This window comes from Anomaloglossus baeobatrachus, chromosome 1 (genome assembly GCF_048569485.1).
Source record: "Anomaloglossus baeobatrachus isolate aAnoBae1 chromosome 1, aAnoBae1.hap1, whole genome shotgun sequence".
NCBI classification, from domain to species: Eukaryota; Metazoa; Chordata; class Amphibia; order Anura; family Aromobatidae; genus Anomaloglossus; species Anomaloglossus baeobatrachus.
The window spans coordinates 131,695,258-131,716,738 of NC_134353.1; the positions used below are offsets into that span (position 1 = coordinate 131,695,258).

The following is a 21,481-nucleotide window of genomic DNA, read 5'->3' on the forward strand; positions in this document are numbered from 1 at the left end:
GCAGTCAGCACCAGGGCAGGGGCCTTTCGGATCCCGGCAAGGCTTGGAGTCGCCGTAAATTGCCAAATCCGTTAGTGAAGGGGACGTAGATCTCCCAACAAGCAAGTCCTGATTGACGGCAAAGGTCCAACCACAACGGGGAAACACCGCCACCGCCAAGGCACCAGTTTCCCAGGGCCGGCGCCTGCGGGCAAAGTGTGGAGCTCCTCCGGCACAGATTGTAGTCGGGGAGCGGGTAACCGGTGGGGATCCATCGCTACCAAACAGACATTTCAAAGGTGCAGGGAAGAGACCGTCACCGCTAACTGCAGGGAACCGCAGCACCGTGGACCGCCCGAGGGACCCGTCCAACCAGCCGTTTGTTTACCGAGAACTGTGTCGTGTTTACTGGCTGAGTGAGTACCTCAGTGCCGCAAGGCATAGCGCTGCCCCCGCGTCCCTGCACCCACCAGGCCCTGCATCTCCCAAATCATCACCGGGCCCCGGGATCACCAACCCCTACCCACGGAGGGGCAACACAACACCTGGCTGCTCCGCATCACCATCCCCGGGAGCCCCGTATAGAGCAGCGGTGGTGAAATCACCACAACCGTGGGTGGCGTCACGGACAATAAACAATATCCCAACACCCAATCCCCTTTCACTCACGGGCGAGGAGTGCCGCTCGAGAACCCCCGGGATCCGGCCCACAGCTCGAGCCACCACTGAGCAGCAGCCGCCGGACCCGAGCAGAAGGGGTGAGCGTAGTGTGCTGACACCCTCCTCCCCGCCCGCGACACATGGATTACTGGAACCATGTCCTGTGGTCTGATGAGGCCAAGATAAACTTATTTAGTTCAGATGGTGTCAAGCATGTGTGGCAGCAACCTGGTATGGACTACAAAGACTAGTGTGTCTTGACTACAGTCAAGCATGGTGGTGGGAGTGTCATGGCTTGGGGCTGCGTTAGTGCTGATGGCTGTGGGGAGGTACAGGTCATTGAGGGAACCATAAAAGCCAACATATACTGTGACATACTGAAGCAGAACATGATCCCCTCCGTTTGGAAACTAGGCAGCAGGGCAGTATTGCAACATGAAGATGACCCCAAACACACCTCCAAGATGATTACTGCCTTGCTAAAGAAACTGAGGGTTAAGGTACTGGACCGGCCAAGCATGTCTCCAAAACAATATTGAGCATCTGTGGGGTATCATCAAATGGAAGGTGGAAAAACGCAAGATCTTTAACATCCACCAGCTTCGTGATGTCATCATGGAGGATGGAAGAGGATTCCAGTGACTCCTGTGAAGCTTTAGTGAACTCCATGTGCAAGAGAGTTTAGGCAGTGATTTTAAATAATGGTGGTCACGCAAAATATTGACACTTTGGGCAAAATTAGGCCATTTTCACTTAGGGGTGTGCTCACTTTTGTTGCAGTGCTTTCGAAATTATTGGCTGTGTGTAGAGGGCACACTAAATTTACACTGTTATGCAAGGTATACAGTGACTACTTTACATTGTATCAAAAGAAGTCTCATATTTTCAATATTGTCCCATGAAAAGATATAGCAAAATATTTAAAAACAAATGTGAGCAGTGTACAGCAGTGGGGCCCTCCTGGGTCTCCTGCCATAGCGTTTCATTTCATTCAATTGTCGATGGATTGTTCTGGCAGACACTGATGCACCCTGAGCCTGACAGCTTGAATTTCTTTGGAACTTGATTGAGGCTGCTTATCCACCATCCAGACTATCCTGCGTTGCAATCTTTCATCAACTTTTCTATGCCTTCCAAGTACAGGGAGATTAGCTACAGTGCCATGGGTTGTAACATCTTGATTATGTTGCGCACTGTGGACAAACCAACATCAAGATCTTTGGAGATGGAATTGTAATCTTGAGATTGTTGATATTTTTCCACAATTTTGGTTCTCAAGTCTTCAGACAGTTGTCTTCTCTTTCTGTTCTCCATGCTTAGTGTGGCACCCACAGACATACCACACAAAGATTGAACCAACTTCTCCCTTTTTTATCTGGTTTCAGGTATGGTTTTCATATTGCCCACATGTGAGTTTGTTAGAGCATCACTTGCTTGAAACAAAGTTGTTGTCTGCTATTTTGGAAAGGTATCAACAATTTTGTCCAGCCCATATTTGGGGTTTTGTGAAATTATGAACCTATTTGACGAATGAATCACCATTTCTCATTTTCAGAAAATAAATACAACATTTTTTGCTTGGAAATTCGGAGACATGTTGTCAGTAGTTTATACAATAGAATAAAAAAGCAATTTACATTATACTGAAAATCTATATATATAATTGCCTTATTCTGTCTGTCTGTCTGTCTGTCTGTCTTGCTCCAAAATTGTGTCCTTACGGTGACACAAAGCTGATTGGCCGCTGGGCTCGCCATGGCCCCGCCCCCCCGTACGGATTGGCCGCTCGTCTCGCCTTGGCTCCGCCCCTCCACAGATTGGTCGCTCGCCTTGGCCTGGCCCCGCCCTCCGCGTGGATTGGCCGCCCGCCCCGGCCCTCCGCACGCATCGCCAGACATAACCTTGCGCTGCTGGGATCGTGACGGAGCCGGTGAACGCTGGTAACCATTATACACATCGGGTAACTAAGGTCCCTTGGTTACCCGATGTGTATCATAGTTACCAGTGTACACCGGCTCCGTCACGATCCCAGCAGCGCCAGACATAACCTTGCGATGCTGGGATCGTGACGGAGCCGGTGAACGCTGGTAACCATTATACACATCGGGTAACTAAGGTCCCTTGGTTACCCGATGTGTATCATAGTTACCAGTGTACACCGGCTCCCGGTACACATGTGCAGGGAGCCGGCATTATACTCCTCTCCCCCCAGGACTACTCCTCCTATTATAGTCCTCCTATTATACTCCTCTCTGAGTATAATAGGAGAACTATTATAGCATGGGGGATGGAGCACGATGGGGTGCGCAGCATGGGGGATGTAGCAGGATGGGGGGTGCGCAGCATGGGAGATGTAGCACGATGGGGAGTGCGCAGCATGGGGGATGGAGCACGATGGGGAGTGTGCAGCATGGGGGATGGAGCACGATGGGGGGTGCACAGCATGGGGGATGGAGCACGATGGGGGGTGCGCAGCATGGGGGATGGAGCACGATGGGGGGTGCGCAACATGGAGAATGGAGCACGATGGGGAGTGCGCAGCATGGAGGATGGAGCACAATGGGGAGTGCACAGCATGGGGGATGGAGCACGATGGGGAGTGCGCAGCATGCGGGATGGAGCACGATGGGGGTGCGCAGCATGGGGGATGGAGCACGATGGGGGTGCGCAGCATGGGGGATGGAGCACAATGGGGAGTGCGCAGCATGGGGGATGGAGCACGATGGGGGGTGCGCAGCATGGGGGATGGAGCACGATGGGGGGTGCGCAGCATGGGAGATGGAGCACGATGGGGGGTGCGCAGCATGGGGGATGGAGCACGATGGGGAGTGCGCAGCATGGAGGATAGAGCACGATGGGGAGTGCGCAGCATGGGTGATGGAGCACGATGGGGAGTGCGCAGCATGGGGGATGGAGCACGATGGGGGGTGCGCAGCATCGGGGATGGAGCACGATGGGGAATGCGCAGCATAGGGGATGGAGCACGATGGGGGGTGGGCAGCATGGGGGATGGAGCACGATGGGGGGTGCGCAGCATGGGGGATGGAGCACGATGGGGGGTGCGCAGCATGGGGGATGGAGTACGATGGGAGGTGCACACCTCCCCCCAACACACACACACAACACACCACACACACACTGGGAACCGCAAACACCGCCCTACACAGACACCCACACACACAGACAACGCCGCACACACACAACACGCAACACACAAACACCGCGGCATACATAAATATACGCACATACCGCACAACACACACATTGCACAAAACATACCTCCCCCCAAAACACACCACACCCACACAAACCGCGCAACACACACACACACAACGCTACAGACACACAGCGCTCCACAAACAATGCAACACACGCAACACACATACAACACCGCTCTCACCCCCCGCCACACCCAGATAACACCCAGAACATGTACAGCGCCCTACACAAACACTTGGTAACTACACACAACAACATCTATATATATATATAACAAAAATCATACATGAACTACACAATACGTAAATTCTAAAATACCCGATGCGTAGAATCGGGCCACCTTCTAGTATACCTATAAAGAGAAAAATCAGAAAAACTGAAAATTTGGAAGTGGTCTCTTAATTGTTGCCAAAGCTGTGTGCGTATATATTCCGGTGTATATATATATATATGTGTGTATATGTATATATATCTCACAAAAGTGAGTACACCCTTCACATTCTTGTACACATTTTCACATACATGTACTTGAGTACTAAAGACAGGAAACAGTAAATATACTGTACAATAATGTATAAATTCTTAATGTTACAAATAAGAGATACCAAGGTAAAATACCTGAATCTCCAACCAAAGCATCAGAATTTTTAAACCACAGAATTTTTGGCTCTGGTAATCCAGTGGCTAGGCAGCGGACCTCCACAGTCTCACTGACATTGGTGGTCTGGTTCTTCAGATCATCATGAAAAACTGGACGCTTTTGGGCTGTAATTAAGATAATAAAAAATCACTACAAAGCAAATGCATATACAATATATTACTACAACTGCTTCCAAAATGTTATGTCCTGAAAAGTGAAGTGCAATTATGTCTACTGCACCATATATAACAGTGTGTATATGTACTGACGGACACAGATAGAAGAGTGCCCCTGACAGAACAATAAATGAGCCTCTTGCAGCCCAAGAACTCATCATAATTCACAAATCCATCGCTTTGGAAAGAGAAGTGGGCTCCTTTTCTTCTTGGCTTCTTGCAGCTACATACTGTATATTGCACCAATGATAAGTCTTGAAAATGAGGACTTTCTTACTTCCTTCCTTATGTGTGCAGTGCATGATTAGGACCCAAGGGCTGCTACCGTCCCTGCAGAAGAGCCTTTAATAGAACTGCCTAGTTGTCTTCATAGTTCAACGACTATCTACAAACATGCTGTTTTTTGTGATTTTCTCTTTTTACTATTTGACACTGAGCCAATGGCAAAGTTGAAATCTAGTGTTTGATATATCTATAGAATCTGTGATATTCTGTTATGTTTCCCTTACCATGAATCGTTAAATCAGTAGTGAAGCAACGTTTCCGAATGGTTTTCTTCTCCTGAGCTACACAGTCATAGCGACCTTGGTCATCCAGGGAAATATTATGCAGAGTCAGCTCCAAGGTCAAGTATTCTTCACCGATATCCAATGAAGCTTGACTCATTTTAATCAGGTTGGTCAGATTTCCACAGGTGTGCATTGACCAGCTCCTTGCTACTGGAGACTTCCACTTGAACCACATTAAGCTTCCATACGTGAACTTATCAGCGATACATTTCAATGTCACATTAACTCGTTCAGTGAGTCTGCCCTTAGGGTGCATGCTGACATCAAGGCCTCCTAAAATTACAATGAAGTATATTATTATCTTTTCATCTCTTACTTTGTTATAATCCAATATATGGACAGCCTGATCTTAGTCAATGTGCCTGACACCATATAATGGATACCCAGCACTTGTGAGTAAACAATGCTGTTCATTCAGCCACCTTATGTAATCAAAGCATAAAGGTACAGAAGGGTCCATAAGAAGTCATATGGGCATATTTTGTAGAGTAAAACATGGAATTGTGAACTATTAGTGATTCTTCACCATAATCCAGTATCTGCATCATATACCTATGGGAGTCTAGGACATATCTAATACCCGAGTGGTGTTCATTTGATAAATACCAAGCCAAAATGGGTTGTCTAGTGGTCTATGTGATAGGTGACAACTGACTGATCACTGGAGGTCCGACTGCTAAGACCCACACCTACAGTATCTGCAGAGCCAGGGACTTTTATCCATATTTGAATGTAGTGGAATCGCAACTGTGTAACCAGCTCTGCCATTTTTTCAGAGATCCCATGGAGAATAATTATAGTGGTGGTCCAGAGTCCAACCTACACAACCATTTTTTAACAGGGATAGAAGTTCCCCTTTGGGAATAAAAGTTCTCATACTGCTGATTGGGGTGCTGGCGGTGGGACACCCATCAATTAGCAAGTTAACACCTACCCTAAGGATAGATGATAAATTGTCTTCACTGGAGAAAGCCTTTAACAAGGAGCCACTACTGCATAACCACACAAGGGACTAACAGGTCAAAACATTTTAATAAAACATGGAGTGTTTTGTATAACTATACAAATATATATATACAGGGTGGTCCAAAAGTAGGTGGACAGTATATGTAACAGGGTTATGAAGGGGGAGATTTATCAAACATGGTGTAAAGTGGGACTGACTCAGTTGCCCTTAGCAACTGATCGGGTTCCACTTTTCATTCTTCACAGACTCTTTGGAAAAGGGAAGGTGGAATCTGATTTTACACCATTTTACACACACTGTCCACCTACTTTTGGACCGCCCTGTATACATATATATATATATACATATATATATATATATATATATATATATATATATATATATATATATATATATATATATGTATATATATATATATATGTATATGTATATATATATATATATATATATATATATATATATATATATAGGATTAATAATTTATTTAAATTTACATCTAGTTTATTAAACTTACGTGTCACATGGAAAGGAATGATGTGTTCATCTGCCCCGGCCTGATTAGTGGCGGTGCACTTATAGACAGCGGATACCTTAGCTGATGAAATAAGCAGATTGCTTACGGTCTACAGCAAAAAAAAAAAAAAAGAATGTTTTCCATGTGTTACTAAGAGATCTTTAAGAAGCACGCACCAAAAAATTCTTCACTTAGCAATATGTATGTAGTGTATTGTGCATGTATTTTAATACTTACTGATCTCTGTTTTTTACGTTTCACAGCAACTTTCTGATCCTCTTTGTGAGCCACATGACTGCTACTCAGACTAGCTATCTTAAGCCTCTTTCACACGTTCGTGAAAAACCACGCACGTTTTTCACTGACGTGTCAGAGGTGCATTTTGCCCTCCGTGGGCCGTGTTTATGGCCTACGTGTGTTCTTCGTGTGTTCTCCGTGATAACACATGGAGAACGGGAACTTTCTGCTCACTGGTCCCTGGTGTCGCTGTCCTTGGTGCTGATCTTCGGTCTCCGGTCCTGCCGACTCCCCGCTGCTGCAGCTTCCGGCTGCAGTGAAGTGAATATGCAATGAGCATAATGAGTGGTGGTCGGCAGCAAGTGACAGCAGCGGCAGAGACAGGAGGGCTGGAGAAGGTGAGTAAAGTTTTTTTTTATTTTCTCAAACGCGTGTGTTTTCTCCGGCGCGTGTCACACGGAACACCTCCGTGTGGTCCATTTGCATTCCGTGTGACACCCGTGATGCCGGAGAAAAACGGACATGTTGACGTGTCGAGCACACGGACACACGTATGCTCCACACGTACACATGGTCCATGGCAGAACACGCACGTGAGCGCAGACCCATTGATTTTAATGGGTCTACGTGAGGAAAAGGACCAAACATGTACCGGAGACAAGGAGATGTGAAAGAGGCCCCACACAGCATCTTACATGTGGACTGAATGTCACTTTCTCCATGTAAGACTATGACAGCCTCATAGTCATAAGTCGCTGTGTGTGAAGGAAGGTACTTACGCTGTGCCGTACGGCTGCCGTGCTCCTTCACCAAGGAGACTCATTGTACAGGTGTTACTTGAGGCTGGTGTCCATCACCCTGCTGCCATTCATCATCATCATAGACGAAATAGTAACCCACGCAACAACAGGGTTCACTTGGCAAACAAAAGTGTTCACTTTAAACTTCACACCATTATGACAGACATGGCCTTACTCCTCATGGTTCTGCTCTTACTGTTTCTGGGGTTCTCTCTCGACCTGTCCCCCCGCTATCTTAGAACTCGTTCTCAAGCTACCAGGTCTGTGTCTCTGTTACCCGTTTCCTTACACCTTCATCTGCTTCTGAGCCCCATCAGCTTAATAGGTCGCACAACTTTCTAAGCCCACTAGGGTGAGTCTTAGCCTCCAGACCTTTACCTCAGGGTTACCTGACTGGCCCTGACACTGTAGCCAAATCCTCTCTTACTCAAACTATATTCAGAAATGGCCTCCACAAGGCCCGCACTACTAGCCAACTCACTTGCCACCTGTCACTCCTCCTCTACCTTGACTTATCCCTATCCTATCTATTATCTAATCTACTGCTGCTCCAGCCCGCCCGCTAGGTGGCGCCCACTGAAAAATGACCCCGGCTGTGCTACATCAAGAACCTAAACTCCACTAGCAGCATTTACATGTTAACACACATTAATAACAATCAACACCATATAATACATTTAGTACAAAACATCTTTCATAGTACAAGTAGAAAACATATAGCATAAAACAGTCTAGAGCAAGGGTCCCCAATTCCAGTCCTCAAGGGCCGCCAACAGTGCATGTTTTCAGGATTTCCTTGGTATTGCACATGTGATAATTTAATCACCTGCACAGTTGATGATTCCAACACCCATGCAATGCTAAGGAAATCCTGAAAACATGCACTGTTGGCGGCCCTCGAGGACTGGAGTTGGGGAACCCTGGCCTAGAGACTCGACTACCTCTACATGTCAGCGTACTCAGGTGAATCGTGGCCACGTAATTTAGGAGAGGATCAGAACGGCACTGGAAACTGGAAGAGATGGTAATAATTTGCACACGTGCACTTTGCACTGCAAAACATATTGGTAAGGGATTAGGGAATGAAGGGAATTTTGTTACTTACCGTAAATTCCTTTTCTTCTAGCTCTTATTGGGAGACCCAGACGATTGGGGTATAGCTACTGCCCTCCGGAGGCCACACAAAGCACTACACTAAAAAGTGCAAGGCCCCTCCCCTTCTGGCTATACCCCCCCGTGGTATCACGGGTTCTCCAGTTTTAGTGTCAAAGCAAGAAGGAGGAAGCCAATAACTGGTTTAAACAAATTAACTCCGAATAACGTCGGAGAACTGAAAAACCGTTCAACATGAACAACATGTGTACCCGCAAACAACAAAAAAATCCCGAAGGACAACAGGGCGGGTGCTGGGTCTCCCAATAAGAGCTAGAAGAAAAGGAATTTACGGTAAGTAACAAAATTCCCTTCTTCTTCAGCGCTCTATTGGGAGACCCAGACGATTGGGACGTCCAAAAGCTGTCCCTGGGTGGGTAAAGAGATACCTCATGTTAGAGCTGCAAAACAGCCCTCCCCTACGGGGATGTCACTGCCGCCTGCAGGACTCTTCTACCTAAGCTGGCATCCGCCGAAGCATAGGTATGCACCTGATAATGTTTGGTGAAAGTGTGCAGACTCGACCAGGTAGCTGCCTGGCACACCTGTTGAGCCGAAGCCTGGTGTCGCAAAGCCCAGGACGCACCCACAGCTCTGGTTGAGTGGGCTTTCAGCCCTGAAGGAACCGGAAGCCCAGCAGAACGGTAGGCTTCCAGAATTGGTTCTTTGATCCATCGAGCCAGGGTGGCTTTAGAAGCCTGCGACCCCTTGCGCTGGCCAGCGACAAGGACAAAAAGTGCATCTGAACGGCGGATAGGCGCCGTGCGAGAAATATAGATTCTGAGTGCTCTCACCAGATCTAGCAAACGTAAGTCTTTCTCATACCGGTGAACCGGCTGAGGACAAAAGGAAGGCAAGGATATATCCTGATTAAGATGAAACGAGGATACGACCTTAGGGAGAAACTCCGGAATGGGGCGCAGCACTACCTTGTCCTGGTGGAACACCAGGAAGGGAGCCTTGGATGACAGAGCTGCCAGCTCAGACACTCGCCTAAGCGATGTGATCGCAACAAGAAACGCCACTTTCTGTGACAGGCGAGAAAAGGAAACGTCCTTTAGAGGCTCGAAGGGCGGCTTTTGCAGAGCAACTAGTACTCTGTTCAGATCCCATGGATCTAACGGCCGCTTGTACGGGGGCACAATATGACAGACCCCCTGTAGGAACGTGCGCACCTTAGGAAGACGTGCTAGACGCTTCTGAAAAAACACAGATAGTGCCGAGACTTGCCCTTTAAGGGAGCTGAGCGACAAGCCCTTTTCCAACCCCGATTGCAGGAAGGAAAGAAAGGTGGGCAATGCAAATGGCCAAGGGGATACTCTCTGTGCAGAGCACCAGGATAAGAAAATCTTCCACGTTCTGTGGTAGATCTTAGCAAGCAGACGTTGACTTCCTAGCTTGTCTCATTGTGGCTACGACTCCTTGAGATAATCCTGCGGACGCTAGGATCCAGGACTCAATGGCCACACAGTCAGGTTCAGGGCCGCAGAATTCTGATGGAAAAACGGCCCTTGGGACAGTAAGTCTGGTCGGTCTGGCAGTGACCACGGTCGACCGACCGTGAGATGCCACAGATCCGGATACCACGATCTCCTCGGCCAGTCTGGGGCGACGAGTATGACGCGGCTGCAATCGGATCTGATCTTGCGTAACACTCTGGGCAAGAGTGCCAGAGGTGGGAAGACGTATGGGAGCCGGAACTGCGACCAATCTTGAACTAATGCGTCTGCCGCCAGAGCTCTTTGATCGCGCGACCTCGCCATGAATGCCGGGACCTTGTTGTTGTGCCGGGACGCCATTAGGTCGACGTCCGGCACTCCCCATCGGCGACAGATTTCCTGAAACACGTCCGGGTGAAGGGACCACTCCCCTGCGTCCATGCCCTGGCGACTGAGGAAGTCTGCTTCCCAATTTTCTACGCCTGGGATGTGAACCGCGGATATGGTGGATGCTGTGTCCTCCACCCACATTAGAATGCGCCGGACTTCTTGGAATGCTTGCCGACTGCGCGTCCCTCCTTGGTGGTTGATGTATGCCACCGCTGTGGAGTTGTCCGACTGGATTCGGATCTGCTTTCCTTCCAGCCACTGTTGGAAGGCCAGTAGGGCAAGATACACTGCCCTGATTTCCAGAACATTGATCTGAAGGGTGGACTCCTGCGGAGTCCACGTCCCCTGGGCCCTGTGGTGGAGAAACACTGCTCCCCACCCTGACAGACTCGCATCTGTCGTGACCACTGCCCAGGATGGGGGCAGGAAGGATCTCCCCTGAGACAATGAGGTGGGAAGGAGCCACCATTGTAGAGAGTCCTTGGCCGTCTGGGAAAGAGAGACTTTCCTGTCCAGGGACGTTGACTTCCCGTCCCATTGGCGGAGAATGTCCCATTGAAGTGGGCGCAGATGAAACTGCGCAAAGGGAACTGCTTCCATGGCTGCCACCATCTTCCCGAGGAAGTGCATGAGGCGCCGTAAGGGGTGCGACTGGCCTTGAAGGAGGGATTGCACCCCTGTCTGTAGGGACCGCTGCTTGTTCAGCGGAAGCTTCACTCTCGCTGCTCGAGTATGAAACTCCATGCCAAGATACGTTAGCGACTGTGACGGTGACAGATTCGACTTTGGAAAGTTGATGATCCATCCGAACGTCTGTAGAGTCTCCAGCGTAGCATGTAGACTGAGTTGGCATGCCTCTTGAGAGGGTGCCTTGACAAGTAGATCGTCTAGGTAAGGGATCACCGAGTGTCCCTGAGAGTGCAAGACTGCTACCACCGCCGCCATGACCTTGGTGAAGACCCGGGGGGCTGTCGCCAGACCGAATGGCAGAGCTACGAACTGAAGATGGTCGTTTCCTATCACAAAACGTAGAAAACGTTGATGTTCTGTAGCAATTGGCACGTGGAGATAAGCATCTTTGATGTCTATTGAGGCAAGGAAGTCTCCTTGAGACATTGAGGCAACGACAGAGCGGAGGGTTTCCATCCGGAACCGTCTGGCGTGCACATGTTTGTTGAGCAGCTTTAGATCCAGAACAGGACGGAACGAGCCGTCCTTTTTTGGAACCACAAAGAGATTGGAGTAAAACCCTCGCCCTTGTTCCTGAGGCGGTACAGGAACCACTACTCCTTCCGCTCTTAGGGAGTCCACCGCCTGCAGCAGGGCATCTGCTCGGTCTGGATGTGGGGAGGTTCTGAAGAACCGAGCTGGAGGACGAGAACTGAACTCGATTCTGTACCCGCGAGACAAAATGTTTGTCACCCACCGGTCTTTGACCTGTGACATCCAAATGTCGGAAAAGCGGGAGAGCCTGCCCCCGACCGGAGATGCGGAGGGGGGGGGCTGGAAGTCATGAGGTAGCCGCTTTGGAAGCGGTTCCTCCATTTGCTTTCTTGGGGCGTGCGTGAGCCCGCCAGGAATCTGAGACTCTTTGCGTCCTCTGAGTCCCTTTGGACGAGGAGAATTGTGTCTTGCCCGAACCTCGAAAGGACTGAAACCTCTGCTGCCATTTTTTCTGCTGAGGTTTGCTTGATCTGGGCTGGGGTAAGGAAGAGTCTTTACCCTTGGACTGTTTAATGATGTCAGCCAATGGCTCGCCAAACAGTCTATCTCTAGATAAAGGCAAGCTGGTTAAACATTTTTTGGAACCAGCATCTGCTTTCCAGTCCTTTAACCACAAGGCTCTGCGCAAAACTACCGAATTGGCGGACGCCATTGAGGTGCGGCTGGTAGATTCTAGGACCGCATTGATAGCGTAAGACGCAAACGCAGACATCTGCGAGGTAAGGGACGCCACTTGCGGCACCGCTGGATGTATGACAGCATCCACTTTTGCTAAACCAGCTGAAATAGCTTGGAGTGCCCATACGGCTGCGAATGCTGGAGCAAACGACGCGCCGATAGCTTCATAGACAGATTTTAACCAAAGGTCCATCTGTCTGTCATTGGCATCCTTAAGTGAAGCGCCATCCTCCACTGCAACTATGGATCTAGCTGCAAGTTTGGAAATCGGGGGGTCTACTTTTGGACACTGGGTCCAGCGCTTGACCACATCAGGGGGGAAAGGAAAACGTGTATCCTTAGAACGTTTAGAGAAACGCCTTTCTGGATGAGCGTCGTGTTTCTGGATTGACTCTCTGAAGTCAGAGTGATCCAAGAAAGCACTCAATTTACGCTTGGGATAGAGGAAACGAAACTTCTCCTGCTCTGCAGCTGCCTCCTCTGCAGAAGGAGCTGGGGGAGAAATATCCAACAGTCTATTGATGGCTGAGATAAGCTCGTTTACCATGGCGTCCCCATCCGGGGTATCCAGATTGAGAGGGGTTCCAGGATAAGACTCCTGATCACTCTCTTCAGACGCATCACAGGGCGACTGATTGCGCTGAGACCCTGAGCAGTGTGATGACGTTGAGGGTCTGTCCCAGCGAGCTCGCTTAGGGTGGCTGGGGCTATCATCTGAGTCATAATACTCAGCCTGGGAAGCCGGGGACCCCCTTGCAGTCTGGATTAATTCCAACTGAGGGGGATTAGCGGACAGAGACCTCGCCGTGTCCATAGACTGAGCCCCAGTCATGGATTGCAAAGTTTCAAGGATTTTTGCCATAGTCACAGACATTCCATCAGCAAAAACTGCAAAGTCTGTCCCTGACACCGGGGCAGGACTTACAAGCGTCTCAGCCTGGGTCACTACCCCTCCGGACTCCGGCTGGCGAAGCAGCACCGGATCTGAGCATTGCACACAATGGGGGTCTTTGGAACCTGCTGGTAGAGCAGCCCCACATGCAGCACACGCAGTGTACACAGCCCTAGCCTTGGCAGCCTTGCGTTTTGTGGATGACATGTTGCTGCCTCCTCAGAGCGATCTGGGGTATCCAGCCAGGAAGCGACCTCACAGTGCAAGAAATAAATAAATATATATATCTGGTGACACAGTACACCAATACACACTGAGGCACTAGAGGGGCCAGCTGAAATGCCGCTTACCGCCCGCTTAAGAGCGGGTGTGTGGTCGCCAAAAGCCCCCTAGTCCAGGTCTCCCAGAGCCTTGCGTCCTTCCTCTAGCCAGACTGCATGTAATGGCTGCCGGCGTCCTGGGAGAGGAGGGGGGGCGGGCCCTGGGCGTTCCTGGCTAAGAGCGGGAAGCCTGCTTCCCTCTGTGCCTAGTGAGAGGGCTGGAGCATGTAAATCAGGCTCCAGCCCTCGTCGCTGCTGCGAAACAGCGTCTCTCCCCTACCCTGATTGACAGGGTGGGGGCGGGAAGGAAGCGGAGCTAGGCCGCAAAAGCCGGGGACTGGATTTATAAACGCCGCCGCCGTAAAAGCGCGGTCGGCGTGTCCCCGGCGCACTACAAGTCACAGCAGCGCCGCCGGTCCAGTGGGGGTCGGCGCTGCGTTCCCACAACACAAAAGTCCCCCAGTAAACTGCAGGAACACCAACTCAATCGTTACGGTCCCCGGCGCACTACAACACCCAGCCAGCCCGGAGTGTGTCTGTGCCTGCCGGGGACACAGAGTACCTGTATGATGCAGGGCCATGTCCCTGATTGTACTCCTGCTCCATATCCATCAGGTTCAACTGGGTCTGTGGATGGAGCCCGGCGTCAGAGCTTAGAGGCCGGCAGGATCCCACTTCCACAGAGCCCTACAAGGGGATGTGGAAGGAAAACAGCATGTGGGGCTCCAGCCCCTGTACCAGCAATAGGTACCTCAACCTTACAACACCATCCACGGGTGAGAAGGGAGCATGCTGGGGGCCCTATATGGGCCCTCTTTTCTTCCATCCGAAATAGTCAGCAGCTACTGCTGACTAAAATCTGTGGAGCCATGCGTGGATGTCTGACCTCCTTCGCACAAAGCTTGAAAACTGGAGAACCCGTGATACCACGGGGGGGTATAGCCAGAAGGGGAGGGGCCTTGCACTTTTTAGTGTAGTGCTTTGTGTGGCCTCCGGAGGGCAGTAGCTATACCCCAATCGTCTGGGTCTCCCAATAGAGCGCTGAAGAAAAAATAGTTTTATGAAATAGGTGTAGGGCCCTGTGCACACATCCGTATCAAAACTGCAATTTTTAGTTAGGCATAATAGGGCATTTATTGAGGTGCAACAGGTGTCTATTGTATGCCTCTGTGTGGAATTGGATATAGGACCCTATCCCGTGCACCATTGGATGTTGTGTGAGAGGTTTTCTCCCAGGTAAGAATTTTTTAAGGGAATGAGAGCACAGAAAAGTGCATTGCTTGTTGGCACATGGGGTCCTAAAAAGCGCCACATACATAGCCGTAAATAACGCTAAGTCACTACATAACCTCACAACCATGTGCTAAAGACTGTAATAAGAAATAAGAAACACAGTCACATTAACAATAGTTTCAAAAATCTCTTCTGAAGCGCTCGAATGCGATGTGGGATTTTAGTAATGAACATAATTTTTATAAGTTAAATAAAATTCAAAAATGTTCAAACTATTTGCGCACCAAAGTTCTGAAAAGTGCAAACTTTGAATAAATCCAATACTGACCACTTCTCCTTCCCTTTTAGTAAATCTTACAATTTGATTTTAAGCAAATGAAAAATATAGTCACACCTTTAGTTTTCCTTCAATGATGTCAGTACGAATATCTTGTGCCTCAATCACATTCCCTCCAGACTGGTCAGTAATATTCCTCCACTTGGAACAACTATAGGGATTTTTCCCTGCCTGATGAGGCCTAGAAGGAAGGAAACATAACAAGATGTTAATAAAATCTATGCCAATGTCCAGAAATAACAAGACCCCTAAACAATGAGCGGCATTCAAGTTCAATGGAAACTGAGAAGATCAATGATTGGTAAATAAATACAAGTTTCTGGGTGAGAAGGTGAATTCTCTAGATCTTTTCCAAAATTAGTTCTAATATTGAGGTGATAGGAAACAGGGGAGGGGGTAAGAAGGAAAGAAAACATTGAGGTGGGAGGAAGTGAGGGAGGGGATTAAGAAAAAACAAGTTCATTCATAAATTCATAATTCTAGGTTTATGTGGATGTGAGAAGACAGCATGGCCACAAAACCAAGACATCAGCTTTAGTGTGGTTCTATGGGATGATAGGAAGCACTAGGGCTCCAGAGGAAGAAGTTAAAGGAAGTTATCTGGACAACAACAACAGGAAAGCGGAATACTCTAGTCTCTGATGCAGGAAGCCGAAAGCTGTGCAGAGGTCTGATAAGGGAAACCATGTGGTCCCAACACAGGAACCCTGGCTATCACCCTGTACATCCATCAGCACATTTCCTCTTAGGGCTGCTTCTCACTTGCGAGTTTCTCGCAGTAGAGCAATGCGAGAAAAACTCGCATTGGAATCGGACACATGTTAGTGAATGATTCAGCTCTCATCTGCGATTTTTTTCTCAGTCCAAATCGGACCGAGAAAAAAATCGCAGCATGCTGCTTTTTTGCGAGTTTCTACTGCGAGTTTCTCCAATGCAAGTCTATGGGAGCGTGTAAAAAATCGGATGTCACGGGACGGCACTCACACCATCCTAGTGACATCCGATTTTCTAAATACATTTCTCGCATGTTTCCTAAAACACTGGAAACGAGCGATGTCTCCCAATGTCTGTCAATCACTATTCTCTGTCAGTCGGTCTCTCCCTCTCGGTCTCTATTCTCTCTCTGTCGGTCCGTCACTATCTCTGTCCCTCTCTCACAGTCTGTCGGTCAGTTTCCACCCCTCTCTCATACTCACCGTTCCCCGATCCCCGGCGCGGCGCTGCACGGCTTTCTCACTGCTCCGGCGGCTTTTACTATTTTGAAAAAGCCGGCCGCTCATTAAACAATCTCGTATTCCCTGCTTTCCCCGCCCACAGGCGCCTATGATTGGTTGCAGTGAGACACGCCCCCACGCTGAGTGACAGGTGTCTCACTGCAACCAATCACAGCAGCCGGTGGGCGGGTCTATACTGTGCAGTGAAATAAATAAATAAATAATTAAAAAAAATGGCGTGCGGTCCCCCCCAATTTTAATACCAGCCAGATAAAGCCATACGGCTGAAGGCTGGTATTCTCAGGATGGGGAGCTCCACGTTATGGGGAGCCCCCCACCCTAACAATATCAGCCAACAGCCGCCCAGAATTGCCGCATACATTATATGCGACAGTTCTGGGGCTGTACCCGGCTCTTCCCGATTTACCCTGGTGCTTTGGCAAATCGGGGTAATAAGGAGTTATTGGCAGCCCATAGCTGCCAATAAGTCCTAGATTAATCATGTCAGGCGTCTATGAGACACCCTCCATGATTAATCTTTAAGTTACAGTAAATAAACACACACACATGAAAAAATCCTTTATTGGAAATAAAAAACACAAACACATTCCCTCATTACCAATTTATTAACCCCGACAAACCCTCCATGTCCGGCGTAATCCACGGACTCCAGCGTCGCTTCCAGCATGCAGGTGACAGGAGCTGCAGAAGACACCGCCGCTCCGGTCACCTCCACACAGCAACTGAGGTGAGTAGCGCGATCTGCTGAGGTGTCACTGAGGTTACCCGCTGTCACCGCTGGATCCAGTGACAGCGGGTAACCTCAGTGACACCTCAGCAGATCGCGCTACTCACCTCAGTTGCTGTGTGGAGGTGACCGGAGCGGCGGTGTCTTCTGCAGCTCCTGTCACCTGCATGCTGGAAGCGACGCTGGAGTCCGTGGATTACGCCGGACATGGAGGGTTTGTCGGGGTTAATAAATTGGTAATGAGGGAATGTGTTTGTGTTTTTTATTTCTAATAAAGGATTTTTTCGAGCGTGTGTGTTTATTTACTGTAACTTACAGATTAATCATGGAGGGTGTCTCATAGACGCCTGACATGATTAATCTAGGACTTATTGGCAGCTATGGGCTGCCAATAACTCCTTATTACCCCGATTTGCCAACGCACCAGGGTAAATCGGGAAGAGCCGGGTACAGCCCCAGAACTGTCGCATATAATGTATGCGGCAATTCTGGGCGGCTGTTGGCTGATATTGTTAGGGTGGGGGGCTCCCCATAACGTGGAGCTCCCCATCCTGAGAATACCAGCCTTCAGCCGTATGGCTTTATCTGGCTGGTATTAAAATTGGGGGGGACCGCACGCCGTTTTTTTTAATTATTTATTTATTTATTTCACTGCACAGTATAGACCCGCCCACCGGCTGCTGTGATTGGGTGCAGTGTGACACCTGTCACTCAGAGTGGGGGCGTGTCTCACTGTAACCAATCATAGGCGCTGGTGGGCGGGGAAAGCAGGGAATACGAAATTGTTTAATGGGCGGCCGGCTTTTTCAAAACAGTAAAAGCCGCCGGAGCAGTGAGAATGCCGTGCAGCGCCGGGGATCGGGGATTGGTGAGTATGAGAGAGGGCTGCTAACTTCAGTTACTCAGGAGTTTAGCGGTCACCGGTGAGTCTTCACTGGTGACCGCTAATCAGGACGCGACACAGACAGAGCCGCAGCATGACAATGAAGTCGGGTGAAGTTCACCCGAGTTCATTCTGACAGTGCGGCTCTGTCTGTGTCTGCTGTCATCTGCCATTCAGCTCTGCTACATGGCTGTCTGTGTCTGCTGTCAGCGGCCATGTAGCAGCGCTGAATGGCAGATGACATAGTAAAAAATACGCATTACACACGCATTACACACGCATTACACACGCATTACACACGCATTACACACGCTAGTAAAATCTCAGAAATAGCATCGCACTTGCGTTGCACTCGCACCTAACGTGAACTAAAATCAGCCGAGTTTTTTTCAGCCCAGTCGGACCGATTTTACTCGCATAGATGTGTTTCCACCCTTAGATGGCCTTTCACACAGATAGTCTTTAAAAACTTGGTGTAGACTTCATTCTGCCTAAGAACCACTGTATAGAAGAAGACATGATAAGACCTTCAACTACAGAGGTCCGCAGACACACTAAAGTGCCAATACAAAGAGCTCTTCGGAGTTGGTACTAAATAGTCACTGTGGAGATAGACAGTCTTAGATAAAGAATGAGACAGCAAAAAGATATCTGGTGACTAGTGTTGAGCGGACCAGTACCCGGGATTCGGGGTGCACGATCCAAATCCGTTTTTTTTTTTATCTCTCTCTCTCTTTCAGGGCACTTTACTTGTAGACAAGTGGACAAACAGAAATTCCCTCATTAGGTATGCTATACCAGTCTACAGAATGAAGCAATTAAGATATCATATGGACATTTCGATACGCTAAATGTGGATTTTATTTCTATTGATGGCATAAAGATGGAAGGCTGTCAGGAATCTCTGCTATTATTATTATTCAGAAAAAATACCTTTGTATAGTGAATGTCCAGTTTTTCCCCGAGGAAGACTTTTCTCCTTGCGGAGACTAACAAACCAATCTGGATATCAGTGGTGAGGAGTCTTATAGCTGCAGTGCTCCTCTGGGTAATATTCAAATTGTCTCTTCAGGGAGGAAGGAGACAAACTCTAGTGCCACCTATTGGAAGTAGCAATCCTTAAAGTTAAAAGTGGCCCTTTAACAAGCCTTTTCATATGACTTAGGATTTATGCCAGATCAGAACCTCAATTTGCAGACACGGTGTTTCGGGATGATTGTCCCTCGTCAGTCAAAGTATGAGATCTGATCTGGCTGAATGAGAAGCTCTACTGGGATCTCAGGGGAAAACCTCTCTCCTTGCGGAGACTGACAAACCAATCTGCTATCAGTGGTGAAGAGTCTTATAGCTGCAATGCTCCTCTGGGTACTTTGCACTGACGAGGGACAATCATCCTGAAACACTGTGTCTGCAAATTGAGGTTCTAATTTGGCATAAAACCTAGGTCATATGAAAAGACTTGTTAAAAGGCCACTTTTGACTTTAAGGTTTTCTACTTCCATTAGGTGGCACTAGAGTTTGTCTCCTTCCTCCCTGAAGAGACTATTTCAATTTTTCCCCCTAACATTAGATGTCACATCACAGCTATTGTCAGCTCCGTAGACATCACATTGTAATCAAGTATCAAATGCATAAGAACACTTTTAATGGCAATGTACATTTATAAAATTAAAAGACATGGCTGCTTTATTCCAAAAATAGTGTCACAACTGTCCATGAATGTATTGTAGTTCACTCTCATTAAATTTAAAGGAGCTGAGCTGGAAGGTCATATACAGTATGCCACAAAAGTGAGAACACCCCTCACACTTTTGAAAAAAATTATTATATCATTTCATGGGACAACACTGAAGATATGCCACTTTTAAATAATGTAAAGTAATCAGTGTACAGCTTGTATAACAGTGTAAATTTTGTGTTCCCTCAAAATAACTCAACACACAGCCATAAATGTCTAAATCGCTGGCAACAAAATTGAATACACCCCTAAGTGAAAATGGCCATATGGTGCCTAATTAGCCATTTTAGCCATTTTCCCTCCCTGGTGTCATGTGTAAGGGTCAGCCTGTCAGTGCTCAGACCATACGCTGCACACTGCATCAAACTGGTCTACATGGCCGTTGTCCCAGAAGGAAGACATTTCTAAAGATGATGCACAAGAAACCCCGCAAACAGTTTGCTGAAGACAAGCAGACTAAAGCCATAGATTCCTGGAACTATATCCAGTGGTCTGATGAGACCAAGATAAACTTATTTGGTTCAGATGGTGTCAAGCGTGTGTGGCATCAACCAGGTGAGGAGTAGAAAGACAAGTGTCTCTTGCCTACAGTCAAGCATGGTGGTAGAAGTGTCATGGTTTGGGGCTGCATGAGTGCTGCCGGCTGTGGGAGCTACAGTTCATTAAGGGAACCCTGAATGCCAATATATACTGTGACAGACTAAAGCAGAGCATGATGCCCTCCCTTCAGGAACTGTACCAGAGGGCAGTATTCCAAAATGATAACAACCCCAAACACACCTCCAAGACTACCACTGCTTTGCTAAAGAAACTGAGGGTAAAGGTGTTGTACTGGCCAAGCACGTCTCCAGTAGAGATGAGCGAACCGGTCCCGGTTCGGCTCGAGGCGGTTCGCCGAACGGGGGGTCTGGCTCGAGTTCGGCTCGTCGAACGTTCGACGAACCGAACTCGAGCCCATAGGAAACAATGGCAGGCAATCACAAACACAGTAAAACACCTAGAAAACACCCTCAAAGGTGTCCAAAAGGTGACAAACAACTCACAACACAACACAAACACATGGGAAAGTGACAAGGACATGTACTCATGCGAAAACAAAACAGCTGGACAAGGAAAAAGAGGAGGACACACAGATATAGGCATGGCACGCCCTTCTAAAGTCATGTAAAACACCGCAAGGTGACTCCAAGCGGAGTCTCCCTTTTTTCCAAAAATTGGGCCCCACACACCCACCCCTTCAGTGGCAGCAGTTGTGCCCCAGTTGTACACTTCACAGCTAGATTTGCATCAAGCACATTCAAAAATACGCCATTCTTATCCGTCCCCAGGATGACACCGGGGTAGGTAGCAAAGTCTTTCCTGATCCCAGCTCTGTTCATCTTGGCTTCTTTTAAAAACACAGCAAGCAAGGGTTACTCCAAGCGGAGTCTCCCTTTTTTCCAAAAATTGGGCCCCACACACACCCACCCCTT

At 48.4% G+C, this 21,481-nt stretch overlaps 1 protein-coding gene across 1 annotated transcript in view; it reads right to left on the reverse strand.

Moving 5' to 3' along the window:
• Positions 1 to 21,481, reverse strand: part of KDR (kinase insert domain receptor) — a 107,769-nt gene that overhangs the window by 21,828 nt on the left and 64,460 nt on the right. The window contains exons 11-14 of the mRNA XM_075347047.1: positions 15,484 to 15,607; positions 6,725 to 6,833; positions 5,184 to 5,516; positions 4,477 to 4,623 (exon numbers count right to left, since the gene is read on the reverse strand). Coding sequence (XP_075203162.1) covers positions 4,477 to 4,623; positions 5,184 to 5,516; positions 6,725 to 6,833; positions 15,484 to 15,607 — 713 coding nt within the window. The remainder of the gene's footprint in view (positions 1 to 4,476; positions 4,624 to 5,183; positions 5,517 to 6,724; positions 6,834 to 15,483; positions 15,608 to 21,481) is intronic.